This window comes from Dipteris shenzhenensis, chromosome 5 (genome assembly GCF_047967505.1).
Source record: "Dipteris shenzhenensis isolate YYH24624 ecotype China chromosome 5, Dip_SZ_1.0, whole genome shotgun sequence".
NCBI classification, from domain to species: Eukaryota; Viridiplantae; Streptophyta; class Polypodiopsida; order Gleicheniales; family Dipteridaceae; genus Dipteris; species Dipteris shenzhenensis.
The window spans coordinates 35,862,557-35,887,098 of NC_141600.1; the positions used below are offsets into that span (position 1 = coordinate 35,862,557).

At 45.3% G+C, this 24,542-nt stretch overlaps 1 protein-coding gene across 1 annotated transcript in view; it reads left to right on the plus strand.

The window, feature by feature from the left end:
* Positions 1–24,542, plus strand: part of LOC147901955 (ASI1-immunoprecipitated protein 3-like) — a 74,506-nt gene that overhangs the window by 44,535 nt on the left and 5,429 nt on the right. Inside the window, exons 4-8 of the mRNA XM_087374872.1 lie at positions 695–1,516; positions 1,610–1,744; positions 2,044–2,127; positions 2,259–2,318; positions 2,410–2,496. Of these exons, the coding sequence (XP_087230998.1) occupies positions 695–1,516; positions 1,610–1,744; positions 2,044–2,127; positions 2,259–2,318; positions 2,410–2,496 (1,188 nt within the window). The remainder of the gene's footprint in view (positions 1–694; positions 1,517–1,609; positions 1,745–2,043; positions 2,128–2,258; positions 2,319–2,409; positions 2,497–24,542) is intronic.

Genomic DNA, 24,542 nt, shown 5'->3' on the forward strand with positions numbered 1-24,542 from the left:
GTTAGGGCTAGTTGTTTTAGAGGATATATTTCTCATTTTGACTGTCCTTTGTAACACAACTCTTGCATTCTCTATACAACTCCACGTTTTGGTGTTCTTCTCTCTCATCCCCAAACCCAACAATATATCCTTGAATGTCTAGGAGGTGATTAAGATTATTTGAAAGATTGAATTCTAGTCAATTGTAGTTATGATGTCAATCCAAATTTGATGAGTCTTTATGAAATACTATGAGGGATTACATCGTTGTGGTGTGCCTTGGGTGGTATGAGATGCCATGACTTACTAGCAATGGAAGCCCTACTAGTGATGGCATCCTTGTAGAAAAGACTTGGACCTTGAATTTTGCGTGGTAACCTGGCAAGTGTAGACAATGCATTCATTTTTAATATTCATAGTTGTAGAGAGGAAACCGAACAATGTATTAGTTTCTTAAAACAAGCATTTGTTCTTGAGTAGTTGTTTCCCTACTAGAATGGGGCAGGCAGGGGCTTCAGATGGAACATCCTAGGGGAATATATTTCCCCCAAAAGGGTTATCTTTGAAGAATTGCTTCAGGGCATGTTTCCATCATGAACAGAACCTCCTTACGAATCTTTACATCATGAGTAGAATCTCCTTATGACATAATTTTGCTTCCAAATTCTGACATAGAGAGGGATTTAAATCCAAATGTTCTATATGTTTTTTGCAGGAAATCAAACAAGCAAAGGATGGGAGCCTTGCAGTCACTGGACAATGGTTTTATCGACCAGAGGAGGCAGAAAAAAAGGGGGGAGGTAGCTGGGTTGCAATCGACTCCCGCGAATTATTTTATAGCTTCCATCGTGATGAGGTGGCTGCAGAGTCAGTAATGCACAAGTGTGTCGTGCACTTCATCCCTCCCCATAAGCAGGCTCCTCCTCGATCAAAGCATCCTGGTTTTATTGTGCGCAGGGTGTATGATACAGTTGAGAAGAAGCTGTGGAAACTTACAGACAAGGACTATGAAGATAACAAGCAACTGGAGATTGATTTACTTGTGCAGAAGACTAAAAATGCTTTAGGTGATCTCCTTGATGTCGACCCTGAAGAAGCCGCAGCTGAGCAAGAAGAAATTGAAAAGGGAAGAAGGCAAGTTCGAAGGAGGACTCTCCCGCCAATCAACATCACTAAAGAGGACCATTTACCTGGTGAAATACCTTCAAGAGAAGGCCCTGGAAGGCCTGATACTCCTGGGAGTTGTTTAGGTACTGATCCACAAGGTGGTCTTTCTGAGGGTTATGTAGCACTGCATGAATGTAATGCTCTCACTGGGAATAAAGCACGGGATAGGTGGCTTGAGAAGATTGTGCAAGGTGTGAAGTATGTTTGCAATGCCGATAGGCATACTGAGAATACGGGGAAGGCAAATGAGGATATGGTGGTTGATGAAAGCAGCCCTCATGCTGCTGAAAGAAAAATACACCAAAGCTCAGAAGAGGCCACTGGAACTTGTTTAACTACTGGTGAAGGCAAAAAGCGAGAAAAATGGCAGGTGAATGTGTTTCAAAATTTCTCTATTCCTGAAATGTTTTGTGTGTGTGTTTACTTTTATATTGGTCCATGCTTATGAAACTTTTTGGCGCAGGGGGATGGAGATCTTTTGTGGCCAGAAGCAGCAGTTGTAGCAATCACAGCACTTGAAAGGATTGCTTATGAAACGATAGGTTCTGATATGCACAAATATAATTTAAAGATGAGACAGCTTGAATTCAATTTGAAGGTGAGAAGAAAGAGTTTTTATGGAGTTCGACTGGTCTTAACATGACATTTCAAAAGGATGATTATTGTGGTTTCAGGATAGAAATGTATGATGATTAATTTGGCGAAGTGAACACAACACTTATTTGAGGGTTTCAGTTCTGAAATCATAGATACACAGTTGCTAATACAACTTAATTAATTTACTGGTCAGCATCATGAGCATCGATACACGCTCTGAAACCTTTTCCCTTGTTGATTGTCAATCTTTTAACCTGTCATCTTATTTAGTGTTAACTGTTGGCCTCTATAAAACTACAGAATAGTACTGTTTTAGCACAGCGGCTTCTAAAGAAAGAATTGGAACCGTTGAAGGTCTTCAACATGTCCCCTGCAGAATTAAAGGTTTGAATTTTATATGTTAGTTTTATTTGATGATCATGAGTAGGACGCTTTAGATTGGTGTAGGATTAAAAATCGAGTTGCTCAACAGCATGGTGCAATTTAAAATCTAAGATATAAGATTGATGTAACAGGATGGCTTGACCGCTGAGGAAAAGAGTGCTCAGGAGCCAGAAGAACCAGAGACTATGCAGGTGATTCCAAAGAGAAGACATTGTGGTTACTGAATGGTGGCTACTGTAGTTTACAATAGTATATATTTACACGACCTCCATGTTGGGACAGATGGCAGATGTTCGTTGCACAATCTGTGGTGAGAAGAAAGTTGGTGTGAAGGATATTATACATGTAGGATACGGGGATAGATATCAGGTATTATCTCAATTCATGAAGTTTTTCTACACGTAGAAGTATTGATGCATGCCATGTTTTGGCGCAAATTGTATGCATGTGACAAAACGTGGGGATTATGAGGGATAGTGAAACAGGCCTTCGATAAACAAAAGGGCAGTGATCTTCTTCTACTCAGTCATAAACTTAATAAATAGCCACAATTCAAGCTTTAGTCACTTAAATCACTTAGCACAACTTAGAAACAAGCTTTAACAACAACAAAGGTGAGGCTAGAATGCCCCTGCTCAATGAAAATAGTACACAGTGCACCCACTGCCCCCAAATGCGCCCCTTACGGTATTTATTTAATGCTTCTGAATAAAAATGCTTTACAACAAGGGTTCAACCTTGCACTGTTCCTCTCTGCAAATCCTCTACTTGTCTTCAAGGCATCTAATCCCAGTGCACCACTAGACTTCCCACTGGCAAGGCATACTCAGGCATTCACTTCTGATCTGACACAACTTAGAGTAATTCAGGCTTCCAAACCACTGGCAAATTGAGCTCAAGGCTATCACATGCATCGGCTGCTCATTTGTGCTTCTCTTGGCTTTTCTGGAGGGCTGTTTTGACCTTCTGGTAAGCAACATCCAAACTTTCCACAAATCTGTCCGCTTCAAAAATCTTCTCTTTCGTATGCAGAATGGGAGGTACCTTTCGTTCTCCTGCCACAATTTCAAAGGGGGCTTTCACCATGGATGAGTGTACAGTGTTGTTGTATGCGAACTCAACAAGTGGCAGAAATTGCTCCCATTTCGATTGCTGATCCGAAACATAGCATTTGAGAAGATCAAGGGCAGTGGAATTGGCTTCTTCGGACTGCCCATCAGATTCAGGATGGAAAGAGGATGAGAAATTCAGCGTGGTACCCATATTCTCAAAGATGCCTCTCCAGAAAAGACTTGTCATCCGCGGGTCTCTATCACTGACAATTGATTGAGGCATCCCGTGATGTTTAAACACATGAGACATAAAGAGTCTCGCCATCTAGTTTGCTGTAATTTTCTTTTTGACGGGAATGAAGTGGGCCTGCTTGCTGAATCTGCAAATAATGGTCCATATCCCATCATGTCTAGATGGTGTACGAGGAAGATCAAAGATAAAATCCATGGCAATGCTCTGCCAAGGTCGATCAGGAATAGGTAGAGGCTGCAGCAGTCCAGCCGGCTTCTGCCTGTCATATTTCACCTTTTGGCAGGTGATGCATGTCCTGACATATGCCTCGACATCTTTCCTCAATGATGGCCAAGAGAAATAGTGCTCCACAGCTTTGATGGTGGCATCAATGCCTCTGTGTCCTGCATAGGGTGGAGCATGACTCTCTGTCAACACTTTGGGCCTCTAACTGTTTCGTGACACACAATCTGCCATGCATCATCAGAAATCCGTCTTTGAGAGTATAGTGCTCATGCCTCTGCCCATCTACCAACTGATCATAAATCCGTGAAAAATCAGGATCATTGGCATATTGATCCTTCATGGCATCAAGCTCATCATGAGATGCAATGGGCACTGCTGAAACTTGTGGCTTAACAGACACTGCATCTGGAGTGGGCTTGCGTGAGAGTGCATCTACAACAACATTCTTCTTCCCATGCACATGCACAATCTGAAAATGAAACATAGAAAGAAAATTTGCCCACCTCATATGCTTCTCAGACAACTTTCTCTGAGTGAGAAAGTACTACAGTGATTGATGATCGGTCTGAACATGAAAATCAACAACCAAAAGATAATGCTTCCAGGTCGAAAGAGCATGTATGACAGCCAACATCTCTTTCTCATAGATGCCAAGATTCATTTCAGCATCGTGGAGCACTCTACTCTCGTATAGCGGCACATGTCTGTAAGAATTCACTGGCAGTAGGGCTTCCCCAAACTTCTTATTGTAGTCCTCCAAATTTTTGCAATTTGCAACATCCAACCTGTACCAGGCGGTCATGATATCTACCTCAAAAGTGGTAGTGAGCCATGTTGCTGAGAAGACCTGCTTGAATTCGACCCAAGTGGTTAGGTGCTCTACCTTGCAAGAGGAGGTTGGTCCACCATTGGAGCGCATTGCCCTTCAAAAAGGTGGTTGCCTTTCGGACTTTGGAGGATTCTCGAAGTGTCCACCTGAGTAGGCAGCATCAAACTGTTGCACGAATGTCAAAGCCTTCAATCTGTCCTGCATCCCATTGAAAGTCTCAAACTTGACAGTTGCCCCTCCCTCCTTGTAATCTTTCAATTTGCCTTTCGGGGTGAGATTGTCATAAACGGGGGCTTGTAAAAATGGTGGGGGCATCACTGCACCCGCATTCGGAGCCATTCCAACCGTACCCATGGTGGGGTTTGGCATTCCAGGTCCCACTCCCTGCATCTGTGGCATATTCCAAGTATTGCCCATTGTCCCAGGCATTCCTGGCTGCATCCCAATGTTTGAGTACATCATATTGGCATTTGCAAGGGGCATTCCACCCATCATAGGTTGCTGGAAATTCTGCATTCCCAGCTGCGTGCTGCCCATAAAGCTACCTGGCATTCCGGGTGCCTTTGCGGATGGTGCCACCATTGCCTGAAAAAGTGATCCCCCTCCGAAATATCATGGATGCATCGTGGGCTGAGGAAGGGCTTGCTGTCCTTGATTGACTGAATGGAAGTTATTGGCATTACTCGCTACAGGGGTGATCGAGGGCATCTCTGACGGCTGTCCACTGAAAGAAACATGCCTAGGGGTCTTCTTATGCTTCTTATGCTTCTTTTGAGATGACTTTTTGCTTCTAGAGGAAGCAACCATAGAGGGAGGAGCTTGCATAATCTCCGTGACAGCATGTTGCAACTGCGACAGGGCTCCCACTACACTTTGCATTTGTAGCTAAAAAAGTGCATTGGGATCAAGCCCCTCTGTCTCATCTACCTCATCCTGTGAGTCCTCCGTGGCATGCTCAGGAGACACTGGATGAGTCCCACTGTCCTGCTGGTCATCACCTCCACTAGTACTGTGCTCCTCTTCAAAGCTCTCTGATGCTTTGTCTTCGTCCTGCCCCTCCTGCTCTGAAATGGTCAATGACCTCTCACGGTGTGACATGCTTGCTAAGATTGATGGCTATAGTAACAATTGCACTGAAGGTGTCCTTCACCCAACACTACCAGGGCCCACCTCTTTAGGAAGATGGTGACGATCCCGGCAATGGAACCACTGAAACCGGCCTTTGATAAACAAAAGGACAGTGATCTTCTACTCAGTCATAAACTTCATAAATAGCCACAATGCAAGCTTCAGTCACTTAAATCACTTAGCATAACTTAGAAACAAGCTTCAACAACAACAAAGGTGAGGCTAGAATGCCCCTGCTCAATGAAAATAGTACACAATGCATCCACTGGCCCCAAATGCCTTGGCGCCCCTTACGGTATTTATTCAATGCTTCTGAATAAAAATGCTTTACAACAAGGGTTCAACCTTGCACTATTCCTCTCTGCAAATCCTCTACTTGTCTTCAAGGCATCTAATCCCAGTGCACTACTAGAATTCCCACTGGCAAGGCATACTCAGGCATTCACTTCTGATCTGACACAACTTAGAGGCATTCAGGCTTCCAAACCACTGGCAAACTGAGCTCAAGGCAGCCTCAAGGCTATCACATGCATCCACACTGTCCTTAGGCCTTCCACAGGATCACCGTGGCCTTTGGGTGCTTACTAGAACCTGTTGGAGTCCTGAAAGGACTGCACAGAATACACATGCACTGCAAAAAGCTACAAAGCAAGAAAGAACGAGGAAAAACCGAACCTGGAACCAACTCCCACGGTCTGTGGCAGAGGGGCGAGCTCCTTCCTCGCACCTATCCTCTGTCCAAGCTCCCCGCAGGGTGCAGGTGTCTTCTAGCAATCAAGAGAAGAGAGAAATGAAGGTAGAGAGCGGAGGGTGAACAAGAAAGAGCTGTAGAGGAAAGATGGTTCACATATTTGCCCCGAAATGATTGCCCCGGGATCTGTGCCTGAGTCCTCCTAAGAGAAGGTGCCAAAAGCAACAGGGAAAGTTCCTCCTGCAGCCTACATTGGTCCAAAACAGCTCCAGAAGGGCATGCATACACATGCTTGACAAATGGCACCTCCTCCTTGCCATTTGCCCCTTCATTAAAGTCCTAACCCCCATACCAAGGACAACGTCGGTTGTCCTTGGGCCCAACTTTTAGACCCCTCTTTTAAAGCCTTTGCCTTGCCCCTAGGACCTAGTGGTGCACCTAGACTTTGCCCTTAGGAACTTCTAGGAAGTGTGCACTTCCTCTAGCCAGTCCCTCACAGCCAAACCATTACAACACTCAACCATGGTTCACCTCGGGTTAAGTGTAGGTTGAGTTACAAAGATACTTTACATCACTTTTCACGTCCTCGTGACAGATAGAGGGAGAGATTCTAATACGTAATGGTATATAAAACGAGAGTAGCATTGAGAGAGCTATAAATAGAAGCTAGACCTTATGGAAGGACAGTTCCTTACACAACTTGGCTCATGAAGCTACCATAATGCTATCATACAACAGCTATTGGATATTTGTTTACGACAATGATTGATTTGTCACTTTTGTATTTTATTATAAGGTTTGAGGTGATGTCTGCATGAAGACTTTGCAAGCCTAAGTTCTACAGAGAGAGAGACTTGATAGTCAACCTTGGGAAGACCAAGGTTATGATCTTCAACACCTCACGTGCAGTGCTTAACCGACATAGCTTCACTTACCAAGGTGACCCAGTGGAGATAGTGCAGTCGTACACATACTTGGGGCAATCTTCATAGGGGCCTATCTTCACGATGACTCAAGCAGCCAGGGCCCAACTCACATGGCTTTAGCCTGAGAGAGACAGTGCTTCTAGGCACACTTTCAGGATCCATCGACGAAGGGCTGGTGAAACCAGCCTCAAGGCCAACAAGAGGGTGGTAGAACACTAACCAAACAAAGCCTTCACAATAAAATACTCAACAAACACTCCAAAGAGAGAGAGGGGGAGCTAGAGCGCTCCTTTAGTGCTAGCCTTCGTCATGGCTGAGTCTGCCCTTCACCTCCGGAGTGCCGATAGAAACTCAGTACGAAGACTTTGTATAAATGGATGCTCAAATATGTGTGGGTGTGTGGATTTGTATGTGTGAGAGCATATTTTTATACTATGGTCTACACCCACTGTTGGGCATTGATGACGTCAGGGGGGATGTCATAGTAGCTAGTCCCTGCTATGCATGATGGAGTTTATGGTTTTCAACCTTGTGAGTGACTATCATGAGATTGAAACTGCACTATGTTGTGTTTTTAGAGGATGAGTTTGGGAATGTTCCTAGATTCATCCAGGTATATAGGAGCTAGAGCGCTCCTGTTCAAATACAAAGACACAGACTAGCCCCAAAGCCTTGGCGCCCCTTTTGGTATTTCTTTATTAATTAAAGAGTGCCACACGTAGATTACACAATGAGTACCAACTCACTCGCATTCAATGCTCTTCCCTCACTCAGTAGGCATCGATATCACAACACATCAGCCTTGCAGGGCTCTGCTATCAAGCCTATGTCACCATAGGTTCTCAGTGCAAACACCTGCATTTAATATGGGAGTAGCAGCCCGAACAAAGCCACACCCTCCCCGGACAATCACAAGTGTCCACTGACTCACTGGAATACCCAAACAATGGGTGAAAGCATAACTGAGCTGCCCTCGGTGCTCAAAAGCACAAACAATCTCTGCAAGCATTCATTGTGATCTCCTTGCTGAGCAAGCCTCTTCAAAAACACAGCCCACTGCTCATTGGCCTACATGACCCCCAAGCATAGCCTCTGTGTGCATTCTTCTTACCAAGCATATACTATGCTGGTTTTTGCTTTGCATTTCATCTCCGCCCAACCATGAGCGCACAGCCCGAGGCATCAACCAGCCTATCGACCTCGTACTTGCAAGCTGCCCAAAGTGACAACCAACCTGCTCATACTCATTTGTACTTAGTGTGCTCTCTCTCCATTCACTAGCCCGTGAGCAGTCTGTAAATAAGCCTGCAAGTGCACCGTACCACAGCCCGTAGTCAATGTGGGAAGATGTGCCACAGTTTGTACCCCTGTCAGAAGCATTTAATGCTCCGTACACAGCCGTACCAGTAGCACTCAAAGTTCCGTACGAGCAGCGTTTAGTGCTCTGTACATAGCCGTACCATGTACATTAACTCCCTGCATTGTCCGTACAGACGCATTCAATGCATGCGCAACCCTTCCGTACATCTGTACGCTGTCAGCCACCTACAGGTGCGATCACCATAGTTGGAACCGTACGCGTATGGTCGACCGTACCGTACGCCGATTCCGTACGCGTACAGAATACAATTCCATACGCATTTTTGTGGGGGGCAAAAACATTCGATTAGAGGCCTTTGACGCCGCTCGTATGGCTATTCGTCTACAATTCGCAGCAAGCGTAGTTCTCCAATCTCCATTGTGACCGTACACATTTTCGTACAGCCTACAGCCTTGAGCCCAGCCGTACAATTTCCGTACAACTAGGCTGCCAGCCGTACCAAGATCCTGCCGTACAGCCAGCCCTCCACGCACCCAACTGTTGAAACTTGATGCAGCCTTCCATTGTCCAGCTTGAGCTCTGAGCTACCTGGCCTTCAGCAAGAGGAGATTCTCTGAGCTCTTGTGACCTTAGCCTTCAGGATTCGATTGAAGGAGGACCGAGGTGACTCCCGCTTCTCTCTTCCATGTTATCTATTGAATCTTGGGTCTTAAAGTTTCTTCTCATTCTGAAATTCAGATTCTCATCTCTCTCTCTCTCTCTCTCTCTCTCTCCTAGGCCCCTCTATGATTGGTCTCTGACGATCACCACCTGCACATATATACTGTATCTCCCCCCTCTGCCCCATTTTTGGTGCTCCCCCCTTCTTTTTTGTATCATCTGGAGGTAGACACATATTTTTTGTATCAGGACTAGACACACCGTCCTTCATAACCTCTTTTTTGTAGAAACGGTTGGCTGGCCCGTTTTGAGACCGCCACCGTTATGCTCATTGTATCAGTTATCTTTAGTCTCATAGACCTTCACGGTCTCCCGAAGACTTTAATAGACTTTCTTTCTTTTCTTTCTCTCTCGCAGATGGGAAGAAAGAAAGGAGAAGAATGGGAATTTGTGGAGGCACTGAAGCCTTTGGGAAAGGGGCTGTTCACTTGTAAATGCAAGTGTTGGAATACTGAAAAGAAAGAGTAGAGTGGACACAAACTCAGAATACTTGCTTATAGAATGAAGAAGAAAGAGGTCCTTAAGTAGGCACCTCATACAAGGTCACTGACATCACTGATGACCTCAGAGCTCCACAATCATCTCCTCAATCTGCTCCTAGATTCACTCAATCATCCTATGTGGCTTTTGCACCACCTAACTGTGCTTGTGGGCACCTAACTGTGCCTCTAGCACTCACACATAGAAACATAAGGTGTGCCTGAGGCATACACCTTGAGATATCCCAACAAACCCCCCCTCAAGGAAATGCCTCTGGCTATGTCAAGGATACATCTAGTCTCATAGTTTCTCATGCCATCTCATGGTGGTCAAGGATAAATCTATGGCTAGGTTCTCATGCTAGCAAGGGTTCCCTTGGGTGTAAGGTAAACAGAAAGGGATACAAAAAAGACCTTCCAATGGTTATCTCTCCTACATGTACATGCACACAATGTCTGTAGGAGGTACCATGGAACAAACATACACATGGCCTACATCATAAGGTGACCAGAGGTGTTTACAAAACACACAAAACACAACACACAATAATTTATTTTCATTCATTTTGGAGGACTATACAGGCTGAGTACCTTGACATAAAAAGAGTGATCTGGAGCATACATAGAGATAATTTAAAATGCATAATCTTCAAAGGATGCCTCATCTTGTGGAGGCTCATTAACTGTAAGTAGATTTGCATTTTCTGTCTTTGCTTTGGCTCTGCAGAACTTCTCACTATGGTTGTTTTTGCCACAGTGCTTACATGGATTAACTTTGAAGCAGTCCTTTGAAAGGTGATTTGTCTTTCCACAGTGATTGCAAGGAGAGTACTTGCCCTTCTGGAATTTCATAACATAAGCAGTGTCATTGCCTTTCCTTAACTCCATATGTCTTTCTTCTTCTTGGAGAGCTGAGATAATGCCTTCAAGGTTTGGATTGGGAAGATTCTTCAAAGTGCTAACAATGTGATCAAAACTTTCAGGCATACTCTTAAGTAGCACTGCCATAGCATCATCAGGGGTGATAGGAGAGTTGATAGAAGCTAACTGAGTCATAAGACTCCGCATATAGTTGACATGAGTAGCTAAAGTAGTATCACTTGCCATCTTTAATTCAAAGAAAGAGATTTTAAGTGATATTTTAGATATGTGAGAGCTTGCACCAAAAATCAAATCTAGCTTCTGCCATGCTTCCGATGGAGACTCCAAGTCGGATATATGATGTATGTAATCATCACCCAAAGCTAAAGCAATTATACCATATGCTTTTTCTTCTCTTGCTGGATCCCTTGCCGGTCGTGTCGGAGCTGAAGATTCTCCAGCATTTGAGGCCGTAGAAGAAGCGGTAGGAGTAGGTTTGACAATTCCCCATAAGTTCTCCCGCATCAATGCAAATTTTACCTTCATTTGCCATGTATGGAAACCCTTTCCATTGAACTTCTCAAGATTATATAAAGTAGCCATGAGAGGGTCTAACCCAGATATTGGGCAGTGTCTATCTCTCTTACAAGGCAAAAAGAACTGAAATACTTCCAAAGTATAGGCACTTGATGTAGCAAATAGTAGTGACTAGTTTTCAAACAATGATGCTACTTTTTGCATGCTTCATAGAAGTGAATGAAATAAACATTTTCCAATCACAACCAGGTCTAGCAAGTCAAAACAAAACTGAAGCAACACTTGTAATGAAGTTATTGAAAACTTCAAAAGACCAGAAATGCTAGAGTAGCATTTTATGTAGCATCATCTACAAAACTTGTCCAAAACTGTCAAAAATGAAAAGCTGAACTTGGAGGGCTTGTAGCTCACTCTTCAAAGCAAGGAAAAGAGGGCTTTCTGAAGCAAAAGAAAGCTCATATACCAGAGAAGGTCCAGCACAGAGGTTGGACGAAATGGTGCGCACTTTTGCCTGGGAGAGTTGCTACAGGCTGAAACTGAGTTTTGACGATTTCTCCCTCGTTACTGAACCAAATGACTTGAAAAGTGGCTCAAAATCTTCGTCTTGAGGTCGCCCATCTACTCCTAAGAGGGCTCAGGCAATGGCGGAGTAGGCAGGGAGTATTGAGCAACAGAAGAAATTCGCTGTTTGGAGAATGGCAGCCACCACAGACGTTTTTTCTTCAATTGCTTGCAGGTGGAAGTTCGCCCATACTAGAGGAGTTTCCAGCTCAGAGGGTTTGGGCAATGGCCGTTTGTAGATGGAGAACCAAGCTCTCAAAGATTTTGGGAAGAAAGAGGAAAATGGAGAAGAAGAAGATGATGATGTGGCAGAAATGGGCTCAAGGGGGATCAAAGGGCTCTGATACCATGTTGGAATACTGAAAAGAAAGAGTAGAGTGGACACAAACTCAGAATACTTGCTTATAGAATGAAGAAGAAAGAGGTCCTTAAGTAGGCACCTCATACAAGGTCACTGACATCACTGATGACCTCAGAGCTCCACAATCATCTCCTCAATCTGCTCCTAGATTCACTCAATCATCCTATGTGGCTTTTGCACCACCTAACTGTGCTTGTGGGCACCTAACTGTGCCTCTAGCACTCACACATAGAAACATAAGGTGTGCCTGAGGCATACACCTTGAGATATCCCAACAGCAAGTACTACCCTCACAAATGGAATGGAGGACCTATCCGCATAAGAGCGCACTTTCTTGGGCTGACAGGCCTTGGGGTTGACCGTTGGAGCTCCCCCCTTGAAAATGTGAAAGACACTTGTAGAAGGTTGTAAGCAAAGGTTGGTAAAAGTAAATTTGCAGAAGAGCTTGATGCAGATGTGGCTGATTTGGGAGATGCTTGGGAGAGTGGTGCTGAAAGTGCAAGTACATCTGCACATGAACCAAAACAGAAGAAACAAAAGGTGTCAAAGGGAGCCTTGGCCAAGGCATCCCAGGCACGTAAGGATGCCTACGTTGCTCTTCAGCGCTTTTTCTTTGCAAAGGACATTCCTCATTGGAAGTGAGAACTCCATATTTTTTGAAAATGGTCCGTGCAATTGGCCAAGTTGGGCCTAGCTTTTATCCTCCATCTTATAAATCCTTGCACACTTCGGAGCTGAAAAATGAGGTGGTATGCATAGATCAAGAGTTGCTGCAGTTTCGGGAGAAATGGAAAAAGTATGGATGCAGCATAGTGTGTGATGGCTGGCATGACACTCGGTGTAGGCCTATCATTAATATCATGGTCTCATGCATTTTTGGATTAGTCTTCTTGAAGTCTGTGGATACTAGTGGACAGTATAAATCAGGGGAATACATTTTTGGGATATTAAAAGATGCCATTGTTGATGTTGGGCCAGATAATGTGGTGCAAGTGTGCATGGATAATGCATCTAATTACGTGCAAACAGGAGAATTGGTAGAGGAGGAGTGGCCTCATATTTTCTATACTAGATGCACGTGCCATTGCCTTGACCTCTTGTTTGAGGACATTGGGTAGCTTGCTTGGGTGAAGCCAGTGTTAATACATGCCAACATGATTGTCACGTTTGTTACTTGGAAGACACTGTGTTAGCATTATATAGAACTTTCAGCAAGAAGGAATTAGTGAAACCTGCACAGACTCGGTTTGCTTACATGTTTATCGTGTTAGCAAACTTGTTGGATGATAGAATCTACAATGGATTGCGTCGTACTGCAGGAAGAAAGTATCACGCACTGTGAAAGCACAACAGGTGTCTTCCATTGTATTGGGTGCCTCATTCTGGTAGGAAGCAAGAGTCATAGTGAAGATATGTGCACCTATTCTGAAGATCCTTCGTTAGGCTGATAGAAAAGGGGCTACCATGGGACTTGTATACGAGCTCACTGATCGAATGGTGGAGAAGATACAGACTATAGATGGCACAGACTCCTCCAAGTTGGCTGATGTCAGAGCCTTGTGTGTTAATAGGTGGGATATGATGCACTCTCCTTTACATGCAACAACTTTTGTTCTCCATCCTATTTGGGGAGAGAAAAATCCAGATGGTGATAAGGCGGTGCATGATGGGTGGATGGATGTCATTGAGTGGTACACGAAGTATGATGTTGAGAGGTAGGGCATCTTATTTGATGAGTTTGATGTTTACAAGTCCATGTCAGGCACATTTGCTCGGGCAATTGCAAAGGATGATAAGAGGATGCATCAAAGGGTGAAGTGATGGGAGACATTTGGGGTTCACAGTGCACACTCCAAATTTGCAGCAATTGGCTATTCAAGTGCTTTCGCAGGGGACATGTGCTTCTCCTTGTGAGAGTAACTGGAGCACGTTCTCTCTTATACATACCAAAAGAAGGAATAGGTTGCTTCCAAAGAATACATAACAATTAGTATACATCCATACTAATTTGCAATTGATCTCAAAAATCAAGGAAAGGGGATTTGAGAAGATAGAAGTGACCTTGGAAATGATCAACAAGGAGAAGGATGATGAGAGGCTGCTTGCTTTGCAAGAGACTACAGAGGGAGAAGAGGCGATTCCAACCGGACCATCCCCTCTTGTTACGGGAACGATGAATGTTGCTGCAGCTTCAAGCAGCTCCAGTATTTTGGAGTCCCATGGCGAGGTAGATGAGATTGACAGTGATGAGGATGAGGATGATGAGGAGGAGGAGGAGGATGGCACTGATGCTGATGATGATGAGGATGCACCTTGAGGCTTGAGCCTCATCAGTTGTGATGCATTTCAGTTTTGTTTCCTGGCTGTGGCAGCCTGCAGGCTGGCAGCCTTTTCAGTTTGTTATATGATGTTTTCCAGCTTGCCCTTGATGTAGTGCCTGCAGCCTACATGGCCCACGCTTCTTTCACTTTTCTAGTATCTAGTATCTACTACTTGCTACCTTTGATGATTGATCATGATGTTTTGGTGTCTATCACTATGTATCAGACAACAGAATCCAGTCCCTAGACCCTTCCATGAACCATGATTCATGATTCATGACTTTAAAATCAATAAAAGTTTGAAGTTTGAAGTTTGAAGTTGAAAGTTTTGTAGTTCTCTCTCAAGTAAATGTGTACAATCTATATTTTTCTGATTTTTTGGGGGTAAAATTAGGGTCACGTATGATTCAGTGTCTTCCGAGTAAGGGAACCATACTCCAATCATACTTCCATACCCGTATGACGTATTTGTATGGTCACGTATGGAAAAAACGATGGTGATCACCTACGCAAGGAAGCCAACTCTTGCACGTACATTTCCGTACGGGATTCCGTGCACAGCCTTGGATGACCCGCAGCCCTCCGCGTGAGGTCTTTCGTCACACCTAAGTGCTTGCGTACCACCAATCTCTCTTCTTCCTTTGCGCCCAGGCAACGTGCGCTCGTCACCGTTTTTCTTCCTGAGGCCTTCTAAGACTTTCCTTTCCAAAGAGGGCCTACATGGGCTTGCCACATGGCAGCCCATGCCTTGTGTTGCCCCCAAGGGCCTTCATTTGCCCCTAGACCCCCTCTAGTGGGACCTTTCTAAAAAGCCCACCAATGACGACTTAAAATCCTAAGGTTCTTTGGGCCCCTCTTGGCCCTAGACCTTTCATTTGCCCCCAAGGCACAAGTTCCTAGGGGGAAACTTGCACACCCTCATCCCGTGACCTTGCCAACTTGATTCCGAGGGTTGAGGCCACATGTGAGAAAACTCACCCCCTCGTGACAGTTGGATTTTCGACACTCTAGTGCGGCCGACTGCCATGCATCTAGCACCCTTCTTGGGGAGTAATCTCCCAGTGACATAGCGAAGGAGATTTGAGCGGCTACAGGTGACCATGGGGTCCAGGATAATTCAGAGTAATCCCTCAATCCAACATGAGTTATTACAGGCTGAGTTCGCCATGACACCTCTCCAGATTGATGCCATCTTTCAAACAGTTGGGCTTTATTACACTGGAGACTACCAAGACTGGTCTTAGAGTCATCTAGATGGCTAGTAGAGAGCAGGACAGACACATGGTATGCATGTATATCCACATGGTTTGCCAGGCACTGTATTCAGATAGATAGGCTTCCCTCCTTTCAATACAGCATGGGCGCACCACCTGAGTCGATCCCACGAGACGTGATTAACCATATCATACAATTAGATCTCCCTCAACTCCATACATCTCGGACTTGGGAGGGGAGAACTAGGAGTTTCCCACCCAGATCTTTTGTGACCACTTCTTGAGAGTATCAGAGGAGGGATTCATTGTCAGACCCTCGTATCTCGAGGACGGAGGAGTCTCACATGCACTGATGGTAGCCATTGGACAGATGTGGGTCTTGTTCCATCAGTTGGGGATTGAGATGGGGAGAGCTACAGGAAAGAGCAACGGATCTATTTGTTATGCACATTGGGGGTGGTTGAGATAGAGGAGCATTTTCTATGTGCATGTCCAGCCTACTATGAAATCCGGGGGTGATACCACTGTCTCTGTGAGGAGGGAGCGGCTTCGGTCCACTCTCACGACTGATCCACTTCCATAACCAAGTCTACATTGGGCTCTATCTGATTGAGATGCGCTGACTCGGGAGATGGCTCAGTGGGTTCAGAAATCGAGGAGACCATGTCCACCTCCATAGCGTGAGACAGATAGATAGACAGAGATCTGAGATATTTTCACAGCTCACCGGAAAGCCACCATAGTTCCGGGCTTCGGCTTTTGAGTCCCATCTCTCAGTTTGCTTCAGCTTGTATTTGATTTTGCTTGAGCTCTTGAGCTTAGCATAGCTTAGTACTCAGCAAGGGCCCTAGCGCGCCCTTTGCTTCAGCCCATTGAGCCTTGTATGAGTTTTCTTCTTTGTGTACTTTGTCTCGTAGGCCCGCGAGGCCTCCAAGGGACATTATTATATCTTTATTTATTTCTCTCTCTCTAAAGGGGGTCATTGAAGAGGCTAGGGCATGGAGACAGAAGGTTTGTTGTTGCTTTGTGGATTTCCGCCAGGCGTTCGACACAGTGCCGAGGGCCCGACTCATCAGACATCTATAGGAGCTAGGATACGATCAAGAGATCACATGGGCAATCATGGCACTTTAAGAGAGGGTTTCAGGTCGCGTCAGGGCAGGGGTTAAACGAGATTGTCATTTATTACCAATCTTGTTTGGCCCCACATAGATGAGCTTGAGACCTTTATTGGGACACTAGGAGGGCTGGTTGCTCCCTAGCAGGTTCCTTGCTTCAGATTCTCCTGTAAGTAGATGATATGGTTTTGCTCTCTTCCTCAGTAGAGAGTCTCCAGCGGCACCTAGATGCACTTCATACTTCCTGTGCGACCCCCTGGGAGAGTTGTTGGTGGAGGTGGTTGCATCCTACACTTACTTGGGATCCTTTTCTCCAAACTAATCTTCACGATGCGACCAGCACAACAGGCCCGATTGAGCAGGGGTACATTGCACTGGCTAGACTAGAGCAGCAATGTTTTCACTCTAACCTCTAAAGACGGAGTGAGCCCGAGTTGAGACGCTTTAGGCTCTCATGCTTTCATGGATGATGTCCTCAGTGTCACATCAGGTAGTTCTGGCTGAGTTTGGAGCATCCCCACTACAGCTCCACTCCACGTTTCCGGCTATCACGTATCTCTTCCGCATTAGACAGTATGGCTCTTGCACCACACGGCAACGTAGGCTTCCTTGGCTGGCCTTGTCCTCATCCATGGCACTAGCAGCAGAGGGAGACCAGAGGTGCTGGTATGCATGGACATGCAGTTGATTTGAGAGCTTGGGGTTACGCATAGACATGTTACCTCCCTTCCAGTACAGTGTCTAGGCCCCCTCCATCCCGCTTGCATATCACAAGGTCATTCGAGAGGATCTCCTACAGCTACACACATTTAGGACTTGGCTAGCACCTCGGGAGCTTCGTGTCAAGCTCAGCTTTTACTGAGACCATTGCCTGCAGATTACAGCTGAGTGCTTCATTGATTGGCAGCATACACATGGATCGACCTTCCCCACTCCTTGAGGATATCGAACAAACAGTCCCGTGTCTCATCACAATGCCTTCGCATTGAGAATATTTGGGCAGAGGGTATACCTAGAGAGGGTCGTATTTGCACTCTATGCGATCACCAAGAGATCGAGTCAGAGAAGCACTTCGCTTTAAAATACCTCGTGTACTATGAGATCAGAGGTTGCTATCGCTGCTTTTCAAGGATGGTTATGGATCCCTATCCAGCTTCCTCTCCTATCCAGATTAGAGATGCTTGGTAGCCTTCATTCATGAGACCGTCCGACACAGTGAGTCATTGCTCCGGACACACACTTGAGATCAAGGTAAACAGCTAGACTCCCCTCAGAGCATGATCTTTGAGTTTTTCCAGCCAGATAGCACCGACCAGTAGGACTTACAGAGACAGCAGACATGAGTACCTGAGCCATAGATACGATAGCTCGCCAGCGGACTGAGGTACAGATCATAGTAAGATTATGGCTCTCAAAAGAGGGATATACAAGACCGCTGGGCTACTTCCAGATTCATCTCCCATATGCAATGAGGATTGGTCACCCGTGGGTATCTTCAAACAGGCTATGGGTTGAGACAGGATGGGCAGAGAGCATTTGAAGTGAGATGGATCTGTACTCTATATGATGCGTAGGAGGCTGAGACAAAGGTTCACTTTGCAGTAGGATGCTTTGTGTGTTATGAGATCAGTGGACAGTTTCGGCCCACCCAGAGAGCTCTTGACACATCCTGGTCAATGGCATGCACCCACGTTCGTTCTTGGGGCCGAGAGACATAGAGGTAAGCTCATACGAGCACAAAGGAGAGCACAGGAGGGGTTGGCAGAGCCCATTCAAAGCACAATCACATATTTTTTCTCCGGTAACCCAAGCCAAGGACAATAGGGGACTAGATGTAGTAGAGAGCCAGAGTGTACCATGAGGATTGCAAACATATCCTCTCTTTTCGATATGGGGAGACAGAACACTGGAGGGAGGATAGCACGTGTTAGATGGCAGGATACCTCATGTAGTACAGAGGAGGGAGTGACATGGAAAGCAGCCCTCACCTAATCCAAAGCCACTAACAGACAAGATCCTCTTGTCTCTTCTCAGTCGTTTGGCGGAGTTGGTCCCATAGACAACAGACATAGGTCCAATCACTTGGATGGATAGCTGACCAATTGGTAGATGACCAAGTTGCTTCCCCCCTTTTTTGGGTTTTCCTCTCTCGCAGCGACAGCGCGATGTATCTATTGTTTTCTCCTCAGAGACATCAGCCTTGGGTACGGGCCCGTTTAGTGGCCCCACCCTCAGCTATCGTTATATCTATTTTTTTGCAGTCTTATAGACGCTTCAGTCTTTCGTAGACATCAATAAGCTTTCTTTCTTTTTCTCTCGCATCTAAAAAATCTCCGTAAAGACAATAGGTGGCATCATCGCAGAGGAAGATACGGAAAGGCATTTGAAGAAACTAGCAATGGAAAGGCTCCAGATTCTCAAGGCTTAACTAGCAGAATTGCTGACATGGAGAGGGGACAGAAAAAACAAGTGATAACACTCCTAAAAATAAAGCTTTGGAGGAAGCATTTTTCAAATAACGTCAATTCAACAAAATAGTGCCGATCTACAAAGGAGAAGAAAAGGGAATTAACAGCACCATCCCAAGCAGGCTATCTAGTCACAACAAGAGCTGCAAAAGAGAGTCAAGAGTAAGACAACAGCCATGTATTACTGTTCTGTGGATTTTAAGAAAGCCTTTGACACAGTATGTTGGGAAAGGATAGAAAAGTTGCAATACCTCAATTCTACACTCAGACTATATTAAAAGGTACTAGCTGAAGCGGAAAAGCCGCTAGTGGATGGATCAAAATCGAAAGAGAAGATCATTACAAGCAGTGACATAGGGGTTAAACAAGGATGCCACCTTTTGCCAGCCCTCTTCAGTCTGCTCATTGATGAATTATGGAGCACATAGTGGAGAGGGAGTACAAATTACTGGTCTAGCGAAGGTATTAAATGGATGGATCTGTGGGAAATAAATGCAGTGAAAATGCCAGAGAACTGGTCTTACAGAAAAATTAAGGAAAAGAAAACTGGCAGATATAAAAGTTAAGAATACCTAGGGAAAGATATATTGGTTTTCAAGAGGGACATGATCTGTAGGATATGACTAGCACCCCGACTTAGAAGGCAGATGGACAAGACCATTGGAGGTATAGGGTAATGTCCCACTTGTGAGCTCCCAAATGAGGTGAGCTTAGGGGGTTGACGGTATAGATGGACCAGTAGGGGGAAGGGATGAGGCTGCCATGTGGACAGCAACATGGCTGCCACATGGACAGCAAATCAGACTTATTTAAGGACAGCCCAATGGGCCACCCTGGTCAGCATGGAAATGATGACATAAGTGTTGCTTTGCTTGCTGAGTATGTCTTCCTTTTGTTTTTCAAGAAAATTTGTACGATCTTTTTTCTTCTCTTTCATTTTCTCTTTTATTTTCTGTGTAGATTTTCTGACTTCAGAACAACAAAAAATCTAAGTTTGTACGATGGGATATTTCTAGTCTTACAAAGATATATTTGTGGATTTCAATTGTAGGTTATTTGTGTCTCTCTCTCAATAATGCTCTCCTCTCCCTTCTCTCTTGGTTTAGTGAGTTTGCATGGCTCGTGCTTGTAGACCTACACAGAAGGAACTCAAATACAGGTCACAGAACCCACCAGCCTCCTTTCCAACTGGCTGCTTCCATGCATGATCTTCAGTAAGACAATAGCATTGTTCAAGTCATTTTTGACTCACGGCTCTTAAGAATCTTCTCTCTTGGTTTGTAACATGGTATAGAGCTCCCTTGTTACCTCTAGTCTTCGTGTGTGTGTGTGTGTGTGAGCTCGAGGGTGCAAGATATTGAGTACTTGAGAAGGAGTGAAGTTGGCAACCAAGGCTTTTAAGATGTGTGTGAAGAAAACATTGCAAAGAGCTTGTAAGTGAGAGGAAGGAAGAGGCTGTAGTGGCTTCCAAAGATCCAAGGATTGTTGAAGAAATCTCAATTCTCAAAGAAGAGACTAGAAGGATCAATAAGGTGTCGGCATTCGACTCAAATAGCATAGGGAACCATTTCCTTCTAAAGGAGGAACAAGGGCAGTTGGTCCATTGATATTGCAGGATACATGCTAGGCACACCATCATTGGGAAGTAGCAAATATGTTGTTATTTCATCGATGACTACACCAGGAAAGTATGTATTTACTTATGAGGTCAGAAACTTTGAAGATTTTAGAGCTTGAAATACTAGGACACACTCAACTAGGAAATGATAGAGAATACTGGTCACACGGTTTTGTATGAACAATGGCATCGTGAGGCAAACTGCTGCAATAGATACTCAAGAGCAAACCGATGTTGTTGAAAAGAACGAACAGGATAACTAGTGAAGCTGCTGGATGCATGTTGCGGACAGAGAGTATGAGTAATATTTTAGAACCAGTGAGCACCACAGGTTATTTGATAAATCACCTATCGACACGTATACTCAAAGGTAAGACGAAAGAGGTATGGGTAGGAGTCAAGCCACATCTCCGCATATTTGGCTCAATGGCATATGCTCCTGTACAATTTGACAACTAAAATGATCTTTTTCAACCGGGATGTCACTTTTGAAGAAGACTACACATATCGTGGACACGATCCAACATATGAAATCCATTTGAAACAAAATTCAAACAAAGACCAGAATTGCTGGATGACACAATGTGACCGAGTAAGGGAGGCAAAAAAGGAGATCTATGAAGAATAGGAACCTTCGAATGTATAACCAAGTCAACAATTGTGTGAACAACAAACGACTTTGAATGTATCCCATGGTCAGAAACAACCTGATACATTGGATTTACAGGAGGAAACATCAAGTTCTCCTTAGAAGCAAAATAGTGATCCACTTGCTTTAACATCAAAATATCAACCCAGATGGGTGAGTGAACTGGTTAAAGAAACAAGAGATAATATATTCAAGACAAGAAGCCAATACATCAAGGTTTGTGTTATCTCTTATCAAGTATCAAGGAACCGGCATCTTTTGAAGATGTGTGTAGGTTAGAACGGAAGACTAAATAGGTATCATGAAGAACAAGTCATGGGAGCTTCTGGATCTAATCTCTTGGTAAAAGCATTGTTGGTTGCAAGTTGCAACTGGATGGTAATGCAGATGTCATAGTTGAAAGTTGCAAAGCAAGATTGGTTTCAAAAGGTTACACTCAACAAGGACGACAAATTTCAAGGAATCCTTATCATCTCCCCTTAATGGAGATTTACAAGAAGAGGTTTGCATGCAATAGCCACTGAGTTTTGAGGTAGAAGGAAAGGAACATATGGTATGGTGTGTGAAAATTTTGCTATTGGGCATATGGTCGTTGGTGTAGGGATTATTATTGTATGGATAGGCCATTGGTGCCAAAGAGTGGTATTGTTTATCGCTAGATAAAGTAGAAATTGGGCGAGTGGATAAGGCTAGGAATAGGTGGCCACCTTATTTAGGTGGCTAGATCTGTCTGGAAAGCCCCAATTCTGGTAGATCTTGGGCGCGTAGTTCTTTCTAGAAGTGGGTGTGGTAATCTTAGGCTAGAGGGCTAATTTTGGTAAAAGCTGTTTGGAAGCATCGTGCACCTATCCTAGTGCTGAGTTGCGGAAGAGCACACATATAGCGTTTGATTCGCAAAAGGTGTTTTGCCACAGATTTGAGGAAGCGCTTCTTTCCTTTGTTTGCCATCTTGTCTTGATCTCGAAGGCCCGCGAGGCACGAGAGTCTGATCCCTAGGGTTCACTAAGAATAGTAGGAGGAGAGTGGACTATGCTGCCTCTACCAAGGGGGGGGGTTGGAATCAAATGCGTAGATTCAAAATGATTCTGCCATGTCTTTGGAGTACTATCCTTGCTGATTCTCTCTTGATTTTCCCTTCGAACTTTGGATATTATTTTTGAGTTCTGTGGTTTTCAGTTCAACTCAGCTCCTTGCTGTTGAACAAGGTAGTTCTGATGTGTGTACTATACGGAAATTCCCGTATGGAACAGTACATCACGTTTTTTTCCTTCTATAGGGGTGCATTTAAATTTAAAACCTAAATGGGGCAAGGTTCAGATTTGTCCCCCTTTTTTAAATATATACCTGGAATTATAAAACATACTAAAAATCCCTTCGCTGAATCAATTTGGCACTCGTTTATGTGCACTCACCACCTCCTCTCGTTTCATCCCATCTCAAGGCTGGTTGCTGTCCCTTCCTTCAGCCCACACCCCTTTGAACATCCTCCTCGTAGATGGTATAGACTCTTAAGTCGTGACTGGTTGCTCTAGTAAGTTCTACAATCTCAATCTACTAATTGGTTTCAACTTTGAGCTTTCAGTTTCAAGTTGAATCTCTTTTGTATTATTTAGTTCCATGTGTGATGTATGTACATCAATAGTTAACCATAATAGAATCCACTTGATTGTTGATGGTGATTAATCAGTGCATTCTATGGACTATAGTCATACTATATTCTTCCTCAGCTCCAGATCTCAGCTCTTTCTGTTCTCAATTTCACCTCCCTCCTGCTAGCCTCCCCCTCCTGCTCTCCTGCGCCACCCGCTCACTGCTCCTGCTCGCTGTCCGCTGCAGCTCTGCCCCCTCCTCTCCTCTCCTGCTCGCTGCCCCTGCTGCAGCTCCGCCCTTGCCCTCCGCCCTTGTTGCTCCACCCTGCTCTGCTCTCTGCCTGCGCAGCTCCCCTCCTGCCCATGCAGCTCCCTCCCGCCCTGCAGCCCCGCCGGCACTGCTCTCCTGCCCGCTGCTCTTCGCTCCAGCCCGCCCGCTCGCTGCCTCCCCTCCTGCTGCTCCACCTCCCCTTCTGCTCGTTGCCCGCCTCCCCCCCTTGCTACTCTGCCTCCCCTCTTGCAGCCCACCTTCACAGCTCCCCCCCCCGCCTTGCAGCTCCCCTGTCAAGCCTCCCTCACCACTCCGCTCTCCACTCATCCATTCTCTTCCACCCTCCGCACAGCCCCGCCATTTCTACCCCTAGGACTGGGTGTGTCTCTTGCCATGGCGGGGGGGCTCATGTTCCCGCTCTTGCTCCTGCACTAAGACCTGCATCGAACACGGGACCAGCCAGGAAAAATGGGGAAAGGTAGCAAAGATACGGATAAAGCCACCAAGAAAGACGACAACAAAAACAAGAAACAAACACAACTGAAACTCGAAGATGTGAACACACGCTACAACTGCAGTGGACTCAGAGTTGACAACAAAGCAAAGGCGGGGTCCACCTCAACCTTAGCTTCAGCTTCAGCTTTAGTCTGAGCTTCAGTCTCAGTTTCAGTCTCAGCTACATCCTTATCCTCAGCTTCAGCGCCAGCCTTAGCTTCAGCGTCAGCCTCTGTTTCAGTTTGAGCTCCACTTCCATCCACAGCCTCTACATCCGCAGCTACAGCTACTGGCACTGATATACCCCTACCTATGATATCGATGGCTCCATCCTCCCCTAGGATAGAGGGGTTGTCATTGACACCATCTCTCCCTTCTTCTCTCGCTAGAGTATCCTCTCTGATTATGACACCTACATTGGAGGGGTCGTACATTGTTCCGCACTACTCGACCTCTCTCTCCCCTCTGCCTCTCAGTCAGCCCACGCTCCCACACCCTGCTGGGACTGCCTCCTCCAGGCCACTATCATCTCCATATCGCACCCATCTCACCCAATCATCACTCAGCCTCAGTCTCATCCCCCCACTTTCATGCCACAATCCTTTCAGTTTCTGCTGGGACACGGACGAGCGGACCCATCAGAGACTTGGCAGAACTTGTTGATGGAGATACATAGCCTTCGAGAGCGCGAGATGGAGCTGTCACGCTTTGCACAGGAGCAAGCACGC